The 20,024-nt window shown below is 39.3% G+C and overlaps 1 protein-coding gene across 1 annotated transcript in view; it reads left to right on the forward strand.

Annotated features, from left to right (window-relative positions):
• Nptn (neuroplastin) overlaps positions 1-20,024 on the forward strand; it is a 75,046-nt gene that overhangs the window by 46,746 nt on the left and 8,276 nt on the right. Inside the window, exons 4-6 of the mRNA XM_048424225.3 lie at positions 2,167-2,261; positions 16,210-16,343; positions 19,318-19,591. Coding sequence (XP_048280182.1) covers positions 2,167-2,261; positions 16,210-16,343; positions 19,318-19,591 — 503 coding nt within the window. The remainder of the gene's footprint in view (positions 1-2,166; positions 2,262-16,209; positions 16,344-19,317; positions 19,592-20,024) is intronic.

The following is a 20,024-nucleotide window of genomic DNA, read 5'->3' on the forward strand; positions in this document are numbered from 1 at the left end:
CTGCCTCACTATTGGCCGTTCAGCTCTTCATCAGGTGTTTTAGACAGGCAAAGAATCAACAGCTTCACAGAGTTAAACAAATGGAGCATAAACAAAAGTAACACAGCTTGCAATAATATTCCCCAACACTTAATGGCAACTTAATCTGTCCCCACTGTGGTTTCTTTTGATGCTAATTGAGAATTTAGCCCTGACTGAATTTTCTTAGTTTGGAAAGTAATCAGTTGGAGCTGTTGGTTGATATTTACTTCATACCTCTTTCAAGGAAGCAGGTATCAGTAATCTTTCCCTGGGTTTTGTGTTACCCGTAGAGCTGTCAGCTGTTAAGTAAATAACGTTTCTTTTACTGTCTCTTTGCCTCTCTTCTCTTTCTGCCTTAGTATACTTGATAGTTTCCAGGTTATGGAATAACTGCTTAGATATTCTTGGGCTACTCAGGAAGTCAGCCATTGAACCAGCTTTAGAAGCCTGTTCTACCTACCCTGAAGGGGACATTTTCTGTTTGCTTTAGTTGCCTTCCCAATAGTTAGTCCAAAGGTTTTGGGAGATAAACACATAGGCATGTCTTTGAGCTTGGGAGACCCCATCCCCCAAGTTTTCCTTATGGAACGTAGAGTCAGCCAAACCCTGAAGGTATGGCTGTTACTCATTCCTGAAACTCTGCAATACTTCAGAACAGCTGATTTGTGTGTTTCTTTTGAAAATATAGAGTCAAGGTGGGATATTTGTGTCAAGTTGAGAAGTTATTTTAACTGTTCCTTTTAGAATATTGTACTGACATAGGTATGCTGAGTCAGTTCTTATCTGCGGTTTCGTGTGTGTGTGTGTGTGTGTGTGTGTGTGTGTGTGTGTGTGTGTGTGTTTTGTAATGAACAATAAGATGGGTAAATTCATTGGGCCAGTGATAGGTAAGATTAGGAGTTTTTATTAAACATTAATTTCTGCAGTGGAAGTTTGATTAAGTTATGTTCAGAAGAATATGAATCTAGCCCTTTATTAGCATTTATCCTCTGATTTGGGGGCAGTTGATTTTTGTTTGTTTGTTTGTTTGCTGCAGTTAGTCTCTGTGTGCCTCACCCCCTGTGTGTAGGATGGTGTGTATCGAGGCTGTGTGAGGTGGGCATCAGCTGTGAGACTTAAGAGGAACTAATATCCTGGCCACACATGCTTCTTACAGTAATATCTTATCTTGATCTGAGTCCATACACAGTTGTTTGCTCTGATTTTGTATTTGTTCCTTTATTCACTTATTTATTCATTTCTCTACTACAATGTGACTACGAAGTGAAGGCTGAATGTAGAATTGTGTGCCAGTCAAATAGTGTATTACATAGAACTTAGTCTGTTAAGGATAACAATCAAGCAATATCATAAATACATGGGTATACATTGTGGGTAAGTGAGTGCTGTGAAGAACCAAATGTTAGAGTAATGGAGGAGGAGGATATTTAGATGGGCTGGACGTGAGATATGAGCCCATACCTGAAAGAAAAGGACTTAAGTATGCCAGGAAGAGCAGTAAAGGAGCATTGTATGGAGATTTTGAAGTGGGTACAAGTATGGCATTTTGAAACACTGCAGAGTGCTTAGCAGAGCTAGAAAATAAAATAATTTATTTCTTTTTAAAAAGTTGGATTTCAGTGGATAAATGTTCTTTTGGTAGGGTTGGTTGTTTGCCTTTTTAAAAAGAAAACTATGCTTAGGCCTCTTTGTGTGTTGACTTCCTGAAAGGCATGATACTAAATCAGATCTTCAGAGAAGCTCAGAAAGGCCTGTGAAACATCCCATTTCATTTGTCTGCCTGGAACCTCCAGGAGAGCACATTTTTATCAATGGTTTTTCTGTATTTCGATATAAATTGTGCTTGATGAAGCCTTCCATTTTTGATTGCTTGTTTTGTAGTTTGTTTCTTCCAATAAACTATAGCATCGTAAAATTAAGGATCAGAATCTATTCCATTTCTAATACTGGAACCCAGCAGGGAGTAAAGCATTAATATTTGGGCTTTTATAAAAAAGGAAGGAAGGCTTTTATGAAAAAGAGGTGAGTTACAGTGAAGAGTAATTTGGAAAGTATGGTCCCATCTTGTTATGTGTTTTATTTGCCTCCTGTTATATTTTGATCATTCCCAGTTACCTCATTTCATTTCTCTTCTTATTTCTGCAGGATCAATAAGCCAAGAGCTGAGGATTCAGGCGAATACCACTGTGTGTATCACTTTGTCAGCGCTCCTAAAGCAAATGCCACCATTGAAGTGAAAGGTACAATCTATCAAAGGCTTTAGTGTTAGCTTCTTGTTTCTTTTAAGATACCATCTTATTCTGGATGCCTGGTCTTCAAATTCTTTTTATTTCTATTTTGAGAAGCAGTGTAATTTATGACTAAGACCAAAGGATTAGGAGCCTGACTGCCTATTTTTAAGTCCCAACTCTATTATGTACTAACTGTATATTGGCAAGTTCCAAACTTCTGTGTTTCTGTTTCCTTATTTGTAAATAAGAATGTCAGGACCACTTGATACGTTTTGTAGGAGCATTAATTATAATAGACTTACTATATGAAGTTACTGCTTCATTTAAATGTTTAAGTAGTAGTATCTTACATAACATTGTGTAAACTTTTAAACCATATCTTATAGGTGTGACTACATAGGTCTTCAGTGGGCACTAGCCACATTTGTGAAAGTACATTGTGCAAGGCTAATATAAAGCTATTTGTTTTTAAGGAAATCCTGTGGTACGTATGACATCTTAAAGATGAAGCTATAGCAGAAAGTTTTGTGGGCAGACAGAACTATATAAGTTGGAGCTACGTAGTAGCATTAATCTCTGTTTTCATGCATTACGCGCAAGGAGAAGCTGAGACCCAAAAGTGAAACTGTTGTGTCCTATAATGAGTTTGTGTCAGAGCTAGCCCAGAGCCCAGGTCTTGGTTCTTCAACACAGTATTTTTCCCATTGTTATAATGTCTAAGAAGAAGCAGAACTACAGTTTAAGGTCCTTCTTGGGAAACCAGGTTTTAATTATTTTATTTTGTTGAGGAAGAACTATAAAAAGACAAAGTTGTGGTGGAAAGACAGATTTGGGGAAAAGAAAGGCCTAAACAGTTACCTAGCTCTTCTTTAAGATATTTGGATGATTAAAAATGCAGATTGAAGAAAAGAGTTAGCCATGTTCAACACCCACTGAATGTGAAGGGAAAGTCATGTCGTGATGATGTAGTCCGGACTTATGAGCTGATAAAGGCTGTCAGAAGAAATTCTGACTTACAGAGTTACAGTGATTACAGCAGGTCACAACAGGCTTGATTCCTCTCTGTTTTTGTTTAACATGAGGGAAACCATTTTCTCTATGACAGTAGTGGACCTTCCCAACTGGAAGTGAGCTGAGCTATGTGGGGAGACTTGCACTCTGTAATTGAAGCCCTGCATCATTCTTGTTGAACTCTTAGTACAAAGCCCCAAGAACTGTGGGACAGAATAGGTGTATTTAGCTGATGGTCCTCCACATGCCTTTGGGATAATGACACACAATTGTAAGTACTGAACAACTTACGGATTTGACAATAATAATTTATAAACAGCATTTTAAGAATGCAAAAAAAAAAAGCCGGACTGTGGTGGCACACGCCTTTAATCCCAGCACTCGGGAGGCAGAGGCAGGTGGATCTCTGTGAGTTCAGGTCCAGCCTGGTCTACAAGAGTTCCAGGACAGGCTCCAAAGCTACAGAGAAACCCTGTCTCGAAAAACCAAAAAAAAAAAAAAAAAAAAAGAAGAATGCAAAAAAAAAAAAAAAGGTTTTCTTCTTTATTTAGCCAGCTTAGATGTAGGGTTCAGGACTGGTCGGATGATGAGTGATACAATTGCTTCAGTGCTAAGCTGGTGACCTGGTTCAGTCCCCAGAACCCACATAAAGTTATAAAGAAAGCACCAGCTCTAGTTATTCTCTGACCTCCACATGCTCACCATGTCCCCAATGCACACAACAAACACACAGTAGTAAGTAAATCTTGTTTTCTGTTTGTTTTGTTCTGTTGTTTTAAGGTGGGGTTCAGCAGTCCCAGAGGCAGCCTTCTTCATATTTCTGTAGCAGATTTGAAGAAATAGTGAGGAGGGGCAGAACATAGAAGGCAGCTGGCTAGTGTTTTGAGACAGTAGTTACAACTTATAGGTTTGGGGAGAGGCTCAGTAAAGTGCTATTACAAACATGAGAATCTTAGTTTGACTCCCCAGAACTCACATGAAAAGCGGCATGACTCTGCAATTCCAGCTCTATGGAGGCAGATACAGGAGGATCCCTGGCTTTGATCCTGTCTCAAAAAACTAATGTGCAAAGTAGTTGAGAAAGATACCAACATTGACTTCTAATCTCCACTTGCATGCACACCGTTGGGCATGTATCTGCATGTTATTTCATATGCTCTCATGTTCAAGTTGTTGACTTCACTGTTAAAGGTTTTTTTTTTTTTTCATTCAAACTTCTAATTTCCCTTTAATTTGTAACTGTTGAAGGTTTTTACTGAGGAAGAGGTGATGGTATCCTGGTTTAGAAGACTGAGACATTTCTGTTATATGAAACCCTAAGGTGTTGTCTGTGACTACATTGAATAAATCTATAATACACAATTCATCAACAGTCTGTTAGAATTCCTAAGGAGTTTTAAAAGTTTTTGTATTCTCTTCCTTAACATGTGGATAGAAAACAGTGTGTGTAATATGCTGAGTCTTTAAGGTTGTTGATGGTTTAGTCTGATAAAGATTAGGAACGTTGAGATTTTTCTATTAAAAGTTTAAAAAGCTTTGAATAAACCCAGGATCATATTCTAACCTAGCTTCCAGTTGTGTTTGGGTGTAAAAACTGACTTAAATTTAGAGGGGAGTGTGCTTCAATTTCTAACCACTGTCAGACATACTGTATTTTATCTGTGCCTCTGGGTGGGGCTAGAAACAGGTGTCGTTTTATACTGTAGAGATGGGGACATCTGCAGAACAGAGAGAGGTTATTATACTAGAAAAACTCAAGATTTGGGGGAGCATAAGTCATCTCTTTGCTGACAGAATCTCGTAGGGTCTTCCTCATGTTTGGAATTAACTGAACCAGCACTTCAGAACAATGAAATTCAGACCATACATAAATATTTGTTCTCTGAATGACAGTCATTTTTTTGTCATAATAAAGGAAAGAAATGGGTTTTTCCACTCTAGTCTGTAGATTGCTTTTAAGTAATTTGGGATTGAAAGATGGATTCAGTGGGTAAAGTGCTTGCTACATAAGCATGAGGACACAAATTGGGATCCCTAGTACGTACATAAAAAGCTGGGTATGGTAGTGTGGACCTGTATAACCCCAACATTGGGAGATGGAGACAGAAAGCTCCCCGGTGGCTTGCAACCAGCAGTTTTAGCCAGTCAGTGAGCTCTAGGTTTAGTGAGACAAACCCTGCGTCAAAACATAGATGAAGTTAGAAAAGACAGTATCCAGTGTTGACCTCAGACCTTCATACATGCTCATGTGGACATACACTCATGCATAGATCACTCACAAACACTCAGATACACATATGCATGAATTTTTAAAAGTAATATTTATTTCCCCCATTCTCCTTGTAGGATCTATAGCCCAAACTGACTTTTGTGATTCTCCTGCCTCAGAATCCCAGCATAGCTTAGGTATTTGAAAAGCAACTTTAACAACTGTGGGCACAGAAGAAGGAACAAGACTGGCCAGGAAAGGGGAAAGAGTCTGTCTTTTGTGGGATCTGCCAAGCTCGTTCAGAGGAGAGCACATTTCTCCTGCTTCTTGACTGTAGAAACTGTGGCTTCCAGGAACTGTACATATAAAGGATTCACTGAAGAATAGGTGTTCTATTTTTTTTCATACAGTTCCTCAACCCTTTGCCCCTTTCTCTTTTTGATCTAAACCAATGTTCTTCTGTCCTCCCTTCTTAGTTTTCTTTACATGTCAATATTTTTTGAGGATGAATTCCCAGGATTTCTGGAAGAACATGTCCTGCTGCCAGTTGGACAAGATATTGTGTGGTGATGATGAGTGTCATTATTGAAAGGAATAAGAATATCTCAGATCTGGATAGCATCTTGAACAAAAGCAGCATTCTCATGATCTTTCTTTCTAGAGGCTGCCCAGAGGCATCCTTTATGCTGCAACTGATGTAAAAGCTGGTTTTAACTCCCGTGTTGTGTCTACATGAGAAGTCTTTGAAAGCATAATCGTAGTATCACTGGGGCATTAATGAGCATCATCTTCAGCTCAGATATCTGTTCCTATTCTATTCTCAGGGTGCTGCTGACCTTTCATGATAAGAACAGATCACATTGTATACTTACTGTATGCCAGACATAACAGTAATGGTTGTTTCTCTCCTCTCCTTTAGTCTTCACAAGTGTATGTAGTAAGTATTATCATATCTACTAGCCAGGCGAGGAAATGGATTTTATTTTATTTTATTTTATTTCTGTGATATTAAATCACTGGTCTAGTATGGCTGAGTTGACTAGTGAAGTCAGATTTTCACCCAGGCACTCTAGCCCCAGAAGAGCCTAAGCTCCTAAGCACAGACTATGCTCTTGTTTTCAGCACAGTACAATTGACAGGCCTTTGAGAGTTAGAGGAAATGGATTCTAATCTTGTCCTGTCATTAAACTCATCATAAGCTTGACCAGTCCACTTTTCACCTCTGGGCCACAGTTTCTTCTAGTGTTAGATGAAGTAAAATGAAAATAGTAACCTTTAAGGTTCCTTTATGGCTTTTAAGTCTGTGGTACTTTCAGTTGAATACAGGGGAGAGTTTAATACTGAAGGGAATGAATTTTATTTAGTCTTATATTCCGCATGGCAATAAAAGCTTCTCAAGATGGGAAGCACTAACCTCAGTGTACTTTACTTGTGTAATGGGACATTTGTTTCTTACAGTTCCCAACTTCTAACACTGGTGCCAGAAATGCTTTTATTTATTTAATTATTAGTGAGGGGGAGCAGTAGGCAGGGGTGGACAGAGTCTTTGTATCCCAGCCTGGTCTCTAACTCCCTGTGTATTGAAGGATAACCTTGAATTTTGGATTTTCCTGTTTCCACCTCCCACAGTGCTCCGATTACAGACCTGCGTCACTGTACCTGGTTTTAATGTGCTGGGGATTCAACCTAGAGCTTCATGCATGCTGAACAAGCAGTTTGCTGAGCTATACCTCTTAATAAGGAATAGTTAAACTAGTGTTCTCAGACTTAATTTAGCTCATCTGAAATGTTTATATCAGACCTTTTAAAACACTCCAAGAACCCAGTCATGGTAGCACATGCCTGCAGTCTCAGCTACTTGGGAGACTGAGATAAGAGAGTCACTCAAGTTTACCAGTTTGAGACCAGCCTGGGCAACATAGTTAAGACATTTTCTTTAAAAAAGAAAAGAAAAGAAACAAAGGCCAAGGTTAAAGAACCACTGTCTTAGAGTGTTATCTCAGTGGTGTTACAGAATGCAACACAGACCCTAGATTAAACCAGTCTTCACACCAATAAAGCGTCTAGTGTGGAAAACACTGGCTGGACCAAAACCTACATCTTTGCTTCAGTGGGACTGGTCTCATATTCCTTCAGGCTCTTGGCCTTAAGTTAAATCTTAACTCTCTCTCTCTCTCTCTCTCTCTCTCTCTCTCTCTCTCTCTCTCTCTCTCTCTCTGCCTTCTGTTAAAGCCTTTATTTTGCTGTGGCAGAGATAAGATGTGAGCACCAAAAAGGTCCTACATGTGAAGCCTTATACCTTACTCAGATCTATTCTGTTAGTTAATGTGCATCCATCTGAATGTGCTTCCCTTGCCTGAATTGACACTTTTCTCCAGCCTGCAACCTGGTATGATATAGAAGCTGGTTGTCTTGCTCTAAGAGCAGGCAAGATGGGCAGCAGAAGATGTAGAGAAAGTTGTGTTTGTCCTCTGCCCAGACTACCAGAGTAATGAAATTATGTCAAATACTCTTGGGTAACTAAGTCTCTTTTGGGACCCAGTAAGTAATGTGTATGTAGTTAGAACATGCGACTAAAAAGGCAGAGAACAAGCTAATTCCCAAGTTGGGTCAGAAGGCTTTTCTAAGGGAAGTCTTTGTTGCTTTTTCTTTTCTCCTCCTTCTTGCCACTCAGTTTGTACTCCCCTGAGAAGGAAAGGGGCTTTTTATTATGCCACCATATGTTTATTTAATTGGCTCCTCAGAATAGGGACTAGTTAAGTATAATAAAGTGGCAAGCCCATATAAATTAAGATACTATACAGGAGACAATCAATAGTTTGTCGGTAAATGCAATGATGAATAAGCTTTATTAGCGCTACAGTCAAAGTCCTGTTTATATGGGCAGGTAGGAAGAATACATAAAGCTACCATCTCTAGCCTCTCTTTCATCCTTGTTAATAATAATTCTGAAGTCTAGGCTTGGCGTTTTCTTCCTGAAATAATAGTGCAGCCTAAGTGATTTTTTTTCTGTTGCTTTTTGTTTTCTGTTTTTGAGATAGGGTCTCAAAAACTATATACCTTAGTGGCATGGATCTTTACTGTGTAGACTAGGCTGGCCTCAAATATGGTACAGTTCTTATTATTCTCAAGTTTTGGAATTATAGGCATGCACCATTATGCCTATTCTTAGTATTTACTTCTGACTGAGTTCTTGCCTTCTGTTTAATGTAGAGATGTGATTTAATCTTTTCAAGGCCTCTATGAAATAATGTGTAGGTATTGGTCCCATTTTTCAGGAGGAAACACTGAAACTTGAGAGATTTTAAATGGCCAGTATTAGGTTGCTCAGTTGGTAAACAAATAGAGGCTTGGTAGCATCTAGATATCTTTGATTTCCAAATTCAAAACTTTGCCTTTTTTAATATTATATGGCATAAACTCTGAGAGGTTAATCAGTGTCACTATATTCAATATATTTCAGCATATATACAAATAAGAATAACATAAGAAATTGGTTTTGCAGTTTCTACTTATTTGTATAATTTATTGTATTTTTTGCATAATCTGTTCTGATTTTTCCCTCAGTACAGGGCAAAATGCATAATCTCTGGAGTTAATTATGCATTAGATTCTAGCTTTGCCTTTTACTAGTAGCCTAATTGGAGACATCAGATAACTTCCAAACTTGATTTTTCGAATTTATGTGTTATTATATGGGATAATGTCTGCTTTATCATTCAGAATAGTTATCTGTTACTTGTTCTGGTGTTACCCGAAGGCTTGACTAAATGAGGCTTAAGGATATATTCTCAGAATGGCTCACTCATATTTGTTTTCACAGACCCTCCTTCTGAGGGCCTCCAAAAGTGACTGTTCCCTATTATGGCACCAATGCCCCACCCTCAGAGCACAAGCAAGGGGAAGCACAGTGCCTTTTGTAAGTAGTTTTTTAGAACTGTCTACCTTTACTTACCCTTTTATTTTGTTAGAAGGGAGTCATTAAATCCAATCCCAATTCAGAAGGAAAAGAAGTTTTATTTCTTAAATGGCAACATTTGAGAATTTGATTGGGCTGAATAGGCTCTCATTGGTACTCACATAGAGTACCTGGTTGTTTTACTGTGGATGTACTGTCCTGCCCAGCAGGTGAAGCTGAAGCAGACTTGCTGATTGAGCTGCTACTATAAAAGATAAAGTGATAGGTCTTTGTATTGATCCAAGGTTAAAGTCATTTTATTATAGTCGTTGCTTTCAGGGATGAAATGGTTTAGCTTGGATTGACTTTCTCTCTTCGTAGTGTAGTAGTCATGCTTCTGTCATCTAAAGGTTGAAAAACCAGGGTCTTACTCTTTTCCCCTTTTCTTTTTCTCTTTTTCCCCTTTCCTTTTTCTTTTTTCTTTTCTTCTTTCTTCTTCTTTCTTCCTTCTTCTTCTTCTTCTTCCTTCTTCCTTCTTCCTTCTTCCTTCTTCCTTCTTCCTTTTTCTTCTTTTTTTTAAAGAAAGGGTTTCTCTGTAGCTTTGGAACCTGTCCTGGAACTAGTTCTTGTAGACCAGGCTGTCCTCGAACTCACAGAGAGCCACTACCTCTGCCTCCCGAGTGCTAGGATTAAAGGTGTGCACTACCATTGCCTGGCTAGGGTCTTATTTTTTGGGAATATATTTTTATGCAGTAGTCTTTGATAAGATGAGGAGAAAGCAGCACTTGATCTAGCCATTAAGCCGTCTTTTTAAATAGTCTTACATCTATGAACATGGCTAGTAAAGCACAGTTGGGGTTATCTAAACCAGCAGTAGCCTTTAAGGTCATGTTTCCATATGTAAATAGAAACTTCTATAGAATGCCCTTACCAGGTGAATGAAACAAAGTGGTACTGTCTTTCTTTCTTTCTTTTTTTTTTTTTTAAAGATCAATGCAGTAGTGATGATCATTTTTATTCTATCTGTTGGGACCATTTAAGTTTGAGGCCTTTCAGGATTGAGATTTGATAAGAGGCTGTAGAGCTATATACCAAATCAACTTTTAGTCTTCTATGTCAGTGATTCTTAACCTGTGAGTCATGATTCCTTTGGGGGGGTCAAACAATCCTTTCACAAAGGTCAAATATCAGATATTTACATTATGATTCATAATAACAGAACTACAGTTATGAAGTAGTAATGAAAATGATTTTGTTGTTGGGGTCACCATAATATGAGTAATTGTACTAAAGGGTCACAGCATTAGGAAGGTTGAGAACCACTGTTCTAGGTGGTTTTGATATGTACTTTAGTTCCTGTATTAGTTATTTTTGTGTGGTTGTAATCAAAATACCAGTCAGAAACATTATAAGGGAGGAAAGATTTATTTTGCTCATATTTTCAGAGGAATTTCAGTTCGTTATGGCAGGGAAGTCAGGGTGGGATAGTTCCATTTGTGGTTTTGCAAGCTTGAGTGTTGGCTTGTTCTCATTGTGGCAAACAGGAAACAGTATTTAGGCCAGAACCAGGGGTGGGTAAGCCCCACCCCTAGTGACCTATTTCCTCCAGCAGACTGTCCTAAAGGCTCTGTAGCCTTAAAATCAGTCTCACAAGCTGGGAATTGAGCATTCAAAACATGAAAAAAAAATGAGAAATATTTCAGATTCAAACCACAGCAAAATCACTAAATTCATATATCTAAGGGAATTAGGCAGTAATGGTCCAGAGTAGAGACCAAGTCGAAGAATAAAATGAGAGGAAAAGAAATACCCTGTTTTCTGATATTTGTCTGTCTTAGACCACTCCCATAAGCACCTGAAGATCCTACCTGATAACTCAGCTTGGATGGACATTTAAAAGATCTGTAACAGAGTTTAGTCTTGAGCTTCTGGTTTCATCATCACTGTTGCTATCTTCTTTCTCAACATAACAGCAGACAAACAAAAACCAAGTTTCCTCCTGTGGTCTTTACCATAGTAATTGGCAACTGTATTTGGAATTTCTCAGGGCAGTGATCTTGGAGTCATCCCTGAAGCCTTTTTTTTTTTTTTCTGATGTCCCACATCTAGTTATTAACAAATATATTAACTTAGCATATAAACTATACCAGAGTCCTCTGCTTCTCCTCAGTTCTACTACCATCATGTGAATCTTACTCTTGTCTGGATGCCAAGAACTCTTCTGATTGGTCATACATGTTCTTATTTACTGTAACGTGTAAACTTGTAATGAAACAAGTACATACCTGCCTCAAGTTGTCTGCATTTCCCTCTCCTGTAGTGTTTTTCCTTCAAGATACTTATGGCCTATTCCCTAATTTGCAGAACGGTGCTAAAACACACCTAAGCAGAACGGTCTTACTTGAATTCTATAAGACATGTCTTGGGCTTGTAGGAGGTACTAAATAACTGTGTCAAGTCAGTACAACACAGCTGGAGAAGATGGTAGCTCTTTTGCTCCTTGTATATCTTGGTTTCTCAGGTAGTTTCTTGGTTGACATGTATCTATAGAACCTTCCTTGCCTTGGAATGCTTATTTTTTTAGTTTGTAATTTAATTACAACACTTCTTCCTTTTCTCTTCCTTTCAGGCCCTTCCATTTAACCCTCCCCACTCTTTTTCAGATTCATAGTCTCTTTTTTCATTAATTGTTATTGCATGAATATATGCATTTGTATATACATATATATTCCTATATATAATTGGTTGAGTCCATATATTATTACTTGTATTATATTTTCAGGGCTGAGCATTTAGCACTGGACAGCCATGTAATGTGCTTTTCCCCGGGGAGGACTACCTTTTCCAGCACCACTTAGTTGCCTGTGGTTCTTTGTGTAGGGTCTCAAAAGCCTTGTGGGCTTTTCCCCATCTGGTTTGTCATGTCCATTGGTGTTGTCCTTGTTCAGCTTAAGTTTGGGTGTTTGTGTTGGTGAGACTTAACAGTCACAGCTTCTGATGCTGCTAGGGGAAATAATTTCATAACAAATGCTCTGATTCTCTGACTCATAGAATCTTTCTGCTCCTTCTTCTACTGTGTTCCCTGAGCCTTAGGTGTGTTTTGTAGATGTATCTGTTGGGATTAGGTTCTACAATTCTGCATTATGATTGGTTGTGGTTTTTCTGTAGTGGTCTCTGTTGCAAAGAGAGGTTTTCCTTGATGAGGGGTGAAGACTACACTTACCAGGTTAGACCCTGGAAGGAGGATGTGGGAAGTCTGGGTATGGAGTTGGGTGTAGAGGTGGCACAGTGAGTTCTGAGGATGGGTGTGAGTCCTTAATATTTTTTGACTGGAAAAAAAAAAACTATGAGAAAAAGTTATCAGTAGACCAAAGAAATGGCAGAGTAGCTGTGGAGAAGTGGAGCAGTAGAGGCACCTGATACTCCTTGGGTAGTGAAGAATTTTTCACAGAAAAGAAAAAAAAATTTCTTTGGTAATACCCAACCTAGAAAGCATTTCACAGAATGGTACCAAAGCAGACTTGGGTTTGGCAGGAACCCAATACATTTTGGGATCTTACCTATTCCATTCACATCCTAGGTGCCACTGAAAATTGTAGGCACCAGTCTACTTGGGAAGCAGTCTGTGTACTGTGGAACTTTGGATTGTTTTTAAACCAGAAAAACTAAGTAGTTAAGGTGGTATATGGTATCAGACCATGAGATAGTACAGTTCTCCAGGATTCTACAGTTTTAATGGATATTGAACATCTTACCTACTTGTTTAAGACTAGTGGGAACTAGGCAGGTGAAAACATTATCTCCATTTGATGAGCATAGATCAAAGCACAGAAAACTCCAGCTCAACTGGAATTTGGATCAGTGCCTTTTGATTCTCTTTCCTACCCTAGCCAGCAAAGAGGTCGCTGGCCTACTTTGAGTTGCATTGCTTTCAGATGTCTTGTCAGGTCCTAGTAGAAAATATAATTAGGATAAAAGGAATTTAAATTCAGAGAATTAGCTCCACATTAGGCTTCTTGGATCCTTAAAGCAGATCTGAAACAGGTGCTGTGTATTTCTTAAGTGAGTCCTAAAAATGAGCTAGCATACCTAGATCTTGAAATTCTCCAGAAATTGGGCTTAAGATAGTTATAAAGTGGCTAGATGTGGAGAGTCATTGTTTTTGCTCCCATTCCCCAACATGGTCTCATGTATTTGAGGCTGGCCTCAAATCTCTTTTTTTCCCCTCTACCTCCTAAGTGCTGAGAGTGCAGGCATGAACCACAGCACCCAGTATTATTATTTTTGTTGTTATTGTTAGTTTCTTTTTTAAAAATTATGGTTTTGCTCTCTCCTTTCCTTTCTCCAAACACCCTTTCTTGCTTTCTTTCAAATTTATGACCTCTTTTTATAAATTGTTGTTATATACATGTATGTATATTTGTATATGTATATTCACACACACTTGCATAATAAATAAAACCTGTTCAATCTGTATAATGTTACTTGCATGTATGTTTTCGAGGCCTGATCATTTTGTATGACCAATTGGTATGCCCTTTACTGGCATAAAGTAAAAAAGCTCTTTCTCCACTGTCAGCATTCCTTAGTTGACTTCTCAACTCATATATTCTGGGTGTTAATCCTGTCAGATGAATAGCTGGTAAAGATCCTTTCCCATTTTGTGAGCTTCCTTTTCACTAGTTGGTTGTTTCTTTAGCTGTGCAGAAGCTTTTTAGTTTTAGGAATGTCCCACTTGTCAGTTGTTACCTTTAGTTAGTAGGCAAATGAAGTCCTGTTCATAAAGTCCCTTTCCTTTCCTGTATCATGAGGTATGCTTATATTTTCTTGTAGCAGTTTCGGGTTTCAGGTCTTCAGTCATTTGGAGTGAGTTTTGTTCAAGAAGATAGGTACAAGTCTAATCTCATTCTTCTACATCTATTTTTTACAGTTCCATTTGTTGAAGATGTTTTCTTTCACTCAGCTTGTTTTTGGCATCTTTATCAATTATAAAATGGCTGAAGTTATATGTGCTCATATTTGGCTTTCCAGTTTTGTTACATTTATCTTCATAACTATTTTTTGTGCCAGTACTATATTGTTTTTATGACTGTGAAATAAATATATTTTAACATCAGGAATGGCAATCCCTCCAGTATTTATTGTTTGTTTGTTTAGGATTATTTTGGTCATCCAGGATCTTCTGATTCTGTATGAATGATGGGACAGTTTTTGTTTGTTTGCTTGTTTTTTAGTTTTGCTTAAATGTGAGAGCATGCATGTATGTGTGTTGTGGGGAGACTATATGTGTGGTTCTTTCCTTCTACCATGTGTGCTGCAGGAAACCTAAGTCAGTCTGTCAGGCTTGGCAGCCTTGTTTCCTTCCTTGTTGGAGAGAATGCCTTGCCAGTAGTCCTAGACTGCCCTTGAACTCTCTAGATACCTGCCTCCACTTCCTAGTAGACTTGCCTCGAGTCACATTTTTTATTCTGCTAACAAAACCCTAGGGGATATTGGTTTGAGGCCTCTGATTATTCTTTTCCTCCTTATTATGCCTAGTGGGCTCAGTGTTGGTTTTCTTGGAAGAGCTCTGGTCCTTGGTTTTCAATGATTAAGATCTTCAAGCATGCATTCATTTTCACATATCCTACAGTAGGCTTTATTTTATGTAGCTCAATCTTTCATTTCCTTAAGAAAATACATGACATTGACATGATGTGTTCCAGGTGTTTGAAGAAGAAAACTTGGACTGATATAAGTAACAATGGGTTCTGTTTGTTTACTGAGAAAGGTTTTGGGCATCTAGGATAACTGAACATTTTTCTAGTAGGGTCTACACTGGTAGAAATTCTTTTACTAATAACTCTGATATTTTCTTGCTGCTTTACTAAATAAGGGTAGGAAATGGGATTGGTCTCTTACCATATTCTGGCCTGAAAAACTCTTTAGACACACTTTAGTGTTCAGTTTTGATAAAGACTGGTGATTATTATGGGATATTTTGATCACACTCTAACACTTCTGAGACTGCTAATAAAGTTTACTTTGAATCAGAGGGCAAAGCTAGCTATTAGCTGATCAAAATTAGCCATAGAGGTTTTGGAGGACCTAGGACATTTAGAGAGACACAGGAAGTAGTAGGGAGGGGCTCAGAAAGATCTTGGTCTTTTGGATCAAGGAAGGAAGGAGAGAGAGACAGACAGAGAGAGAGAGGGGGGTGGTCACTTCTCTTCTGCCTCTCTGATCAGTCAGGTGCGTGTGTGCGCGCGCGCTCTCTCTCTCCCTCCCCCCCCCCACCCCCTCTCTCTCCCTCTCTCTCCCTTTCCCTTCTTTTTGGTATTTTGAGGCAGGGTTCCTCTGCACCTTTGGTGCCTGTCCTGGAACTAGCTCTTGTAGACCAGGCTGGCCTCGAACTCACAAAGATCTGCCTGCCTCTGCCTCCCAGGTGCTGGGATTAAAGGTGTGTGCCACCACCGCCTGGCTCATCAGTCAGGTTCTTACCCCAATATTTAACTCCTGAGTTTTTATTGATAAAGAATAATTCAATAAACTCCTCAGGGGCTGGAGAGATGGCTCAGCGGCTAAGAGCATTGCCTGCTCTTCCAAAGGTCCTGAGTTCAATTCCCAGCAACCATATGGTGGCTCACAACCATCTGTAATGGGGTCTGGTGTCCTCTTCTGGCCTGCAGGCATGCACACAGACAGAATATTGTATAAATAATAAATAGATTTTTTTTTAAAAAAGAATACATATGATAAACTCCTCAGATGATAGCATTAGAAACCGGGCTCTGAGTTAGTAGGTAAGGCCTTTGGTATCTTACTCAGGTGGTAACAGTTTGTTTAACACCTTTTCACAGCTGCTCCTGACATCACTGGCCATAAGCGGAGTGAAAATAAAAATGAAGGGCAGGATGCCATGATGTACTGCAAGTCAGTCGGCTACCCCCACCCAGAATGGATATGGCGCAAGAAGGAGAATGGTGTCTTCCTGGTGAGTAGGAGGTAGTCCTGTACCTATACCTAAATCTCTATGCTTACTGGAGTTTTTCCTGAGGAGGTCCAGACATCTGAACCAGTTATTGCAAGAACTATTTCTTTGAATGTAGGATAACTTGGGCTGTTGTGCAGTGAATTACAGTTTACACTATGAATGTGGAGATTAGTCTGTGTTCAGTATTGACAGTGTACATGATTTGCTAAAGCTGTTTGTCTGGTAAGGGATTAGATTGCGTATCTTCACAGTGGAACACAGAGCTAAAGCTAATCTAAATGCTTTACTATGATTCTGGAATGGGTTGTTTTTGTTTGTTCTTCAGAAGAAAATGGACCAAAAGATACTTAAAAAGTCAAAGAATTTTTCCCCCTGTCTGTGGAATGATTTTATCTATTCGTTGTGTGTGTGTGTGTGTGTGTGTGTGTGTGTGTGTCTACAGAGGCCAGAAGATGGTGTCAGATCTCCTGGAGCAGAAGTAGATAGTTCTGAGCTGTCTGTTGTGGGTGCTGAGAACTGAATTTCAGTCCTCTGCAAGAGCAGCAAACACTCATAATTGCTGAGCCATCTCTGCAGCCTCAAATAATTCTCAAGCATTGTTTGGAGTGGGGTTCATCCACCCAAGCATATTTGTGGAGGTCAAAGAGGGTGTTAGGTACTTTCCTCTATCCGTTTCTGTGTGTTGAGGCAGTGCCTTTCCCTGAACCCGGGGCTCATGTTTTCATGGCTAGACTGGAAGTCAGCAATCCTCCTGTCTCCACCCCTTCTCAGAACTGGAGTTACAGGTATGTGCAGGATGTCTAGCTTATTACATGTGCACTGGCATCAGAATTCTGGTTCTCATGATTGCACAGCAAGTGCTTGGAAGTGTTAAACCATCTTCTAGCTTCTTTGGAGCTGTTCTTGACAGTGTTTAAATAGTGCCTTGAAATCTTTTATTCTCCGATTCAGTGATTTCTAACCAATTTCCTTTCCCGACTAGAGATTTTCATATATCTACTTCAGCCTTTATGCCTATATTATATTTTCTAGGCATCCTTTTTTATTACCTTCCTTCAGAATCAGAAAGGACCCTGTAGCTCATCTAATCCAACTTCTTTGGAAAAATGACATACTAAACAACATATATTATTGGCAAAAACAAGGATAATATGTAGTTTTATTTCAAGTCCTATATATTTCCCAATTTATGACTTCTTGATAGCGAAATGTCAAGTATTGATGACCCTGGTGTCAACTTTTGTAAGCAGAGGCCGCTCAGACCCCAATAATCACACAGAAACTATAGTAATTAAAACATTGCTTGGCCTATTCAGGTTTTTTTTTTTAACTAACTCTTACATCTTAAACTAACCCATTTCTATTAATTTGTGTGTATTAGCATGAGGCTGTGACTTACTGGTAAGGATCTACCACTGTCTGTCTCCTTCGGCAGCTACATGGCGTTTCTTTGACTCCACCTACTTTCTCTTTACATCTCTGTTTGGGTTTCCCACCTTGCTTTATGCCATAGGCCCAGAACAGCTTCTTTATTAACCAATGGTAATAAAACATATTCACAGCATACAGAGGGGAATCCCACATCAAACATTAATTTTGGAATTACACTAGTAAAGAGGATCAGGATGAGGGGCTTAGGAGGTGAAGATGCTGAGCTGTGTATTGTCAGGGAAAGCCATTGTGTATTCTAAGGTGCTGGGAAGGATTATCTAATTTCTCTTGTGGTTACTGGAAAGGACATCACTGGCTCTTGTCAAAACCGGTTGAAATTACTTTGTATTTTCACTTCTTGAAAGATGAAAGTTGGAATTTCGCTGTGAAGACTGACTTCCTCCATTCAGCTCTGTGTCCACACTCAAAATGCAAACATGCTGTATATAACTGTATATATGGGAGATGGTCGTCTTCTTTCTCTGTGCTATATTTATATATTGTTAGCTGTGGCTAGTACAGGGTGAAGATGACTAGAGTTCCCTATACCTGTCAGCTCCCTTCTTCCATGACTCTGTACTAAGGCCAGCTCTTTGAAGCTTTCCTGCTTGGTTTTTCTGTAATGGCTCCGCAATACTTCCCAGTTCTCCATCCTGCACTGGTTTTTGAGTTCTTTGTTTTGTTTTGTTTTTCGTTGGTTTTATTTTGTTTGTTTTTCTTAAGACATATTCCTGAAGTCAGTCATTCCTTTGGATGCATGCCCTACCTTCCCATACACACATACTGAGGTCAGAGGACAACTTCTGGGATTTTTGTTCTCTCTTGCCATCCTAGGTCCCAAGGATGGAACTCAGGTTGACAGACTTGCATAACGAATGCATTTGCCTATAGAACTGTCTCCCTTCCTTCTTGAAGCCAGATGTCTTGCGTATTTTGTGTCATGATTTTCATATGTATTGTCCCTTTAGTAGGATATGGGATACATAGGTATATATTAATTAGTAAATACTTGCTGATGATTGAATAGTCTTTTCTTTAATCCTAGAGTCCTGGAAGAGAATTTAGGGTTCTCTGCCTGCTCCCTCCTAAGAGCAGATTTTTAACATTGCTTCTGAGAGAAGTTTAAAGACTTCTCAGAATTGATCAAGTAAAGAAGTAAATGTGCTGGCTCTGAAGTTACCAGACAGGCCTGTGGTTCTTAGACATGCCAGACAATGGGTATCTTCCCCAGCTTCTTACTGCTACAGTTTTTACCCCTGCTGTTTGCTGAAGCATTTGTTAATTTGTCTGTCTGTGGGGGCCTACAAGCAACAGGCTTCCATTCAGTCTCGAAGTTGGAGAAGTTCAAAGGATCAACAGTATTGGAAATTTGTACCCTGTTTCTACCAGAAGTGTACTGAACTCTGAAGGGAAGTTATCAGTTAAGTGCTCAAATCTTTTGAACAAAGGTGGTGTCTCATTCCAGCCATTATCCTGATAAAAATGAGGACAATGTCACCCTCACTTGAGTAGCTCATCTACTCTGACCTGCTTTTCCCTCCAGGACATTTCCAATAGCTCTGGTCGCTTCTTCATAATCAACAAGGAGAATTACACTGAATTGAATATTATGAATCTCCAGATCACAGAAGATCCCGGCGAGTATGAATGTAATGCCACCAACTCCATTGGTTCTGCCTCCGTTTTCACCGTCCTCAGGGTACGGAGCCACCTTGCCCCACTTTGGCCTTTCTTGGGAATTCTGGCTGAAATCATCATCCTTGTGGTGATCATTGTTGTGTATGAGAAGAGGAAGAGGCCAGATGAGGTTCCTGATGGTAAGAGCATCCCAACAAAACAGTAACGTTGGGGTTGGTTCCTTGGGTAGTTTCCAAGTACTGAAAGAGGAGTATAGGACTTTAAGTACAAAAAAAGAAAGAAAAAAACTTTCATACTAATCTGTACTCCCCACAGTTTTTGTGTTAGCCACCTAAAGATATAATTAGCTCTCTCCCTGTTTAGGTGTTCTCCAAACCCTAGGCCTTGTCCTTCAGGTCATGTGGTGAATGGGCAGCTGTCAAACTCTTTGTTCAGCTCTGTCCTCCTTCAATACAGATCATCAGGCAGATTGAGCTTGAGGAGAATCCAAGTCAAGCCTAGAAGCCACCCCAAGATCACAGGCCACCTGTCCTTTCAGGCAGATTTAAGGTATATAATTGGTTGTCACATGATTACCTGGCATAGTCCCTGTAGGTAACTGTTCCAGCCCAA

This window comes from Myodes glareolus, chromosome 4 (assembly GCF_982192425.1).
Source record: "Myodes glareolus chromosome 4, mMyoGla1.1, whole genome shotgun sequence".
Taxonomy (NCBI): Eukaryota; Metazoa; Chordata; class Mammalia; order Rodentia; family Cricetidae; genus Myodes; species Myodes glareolus.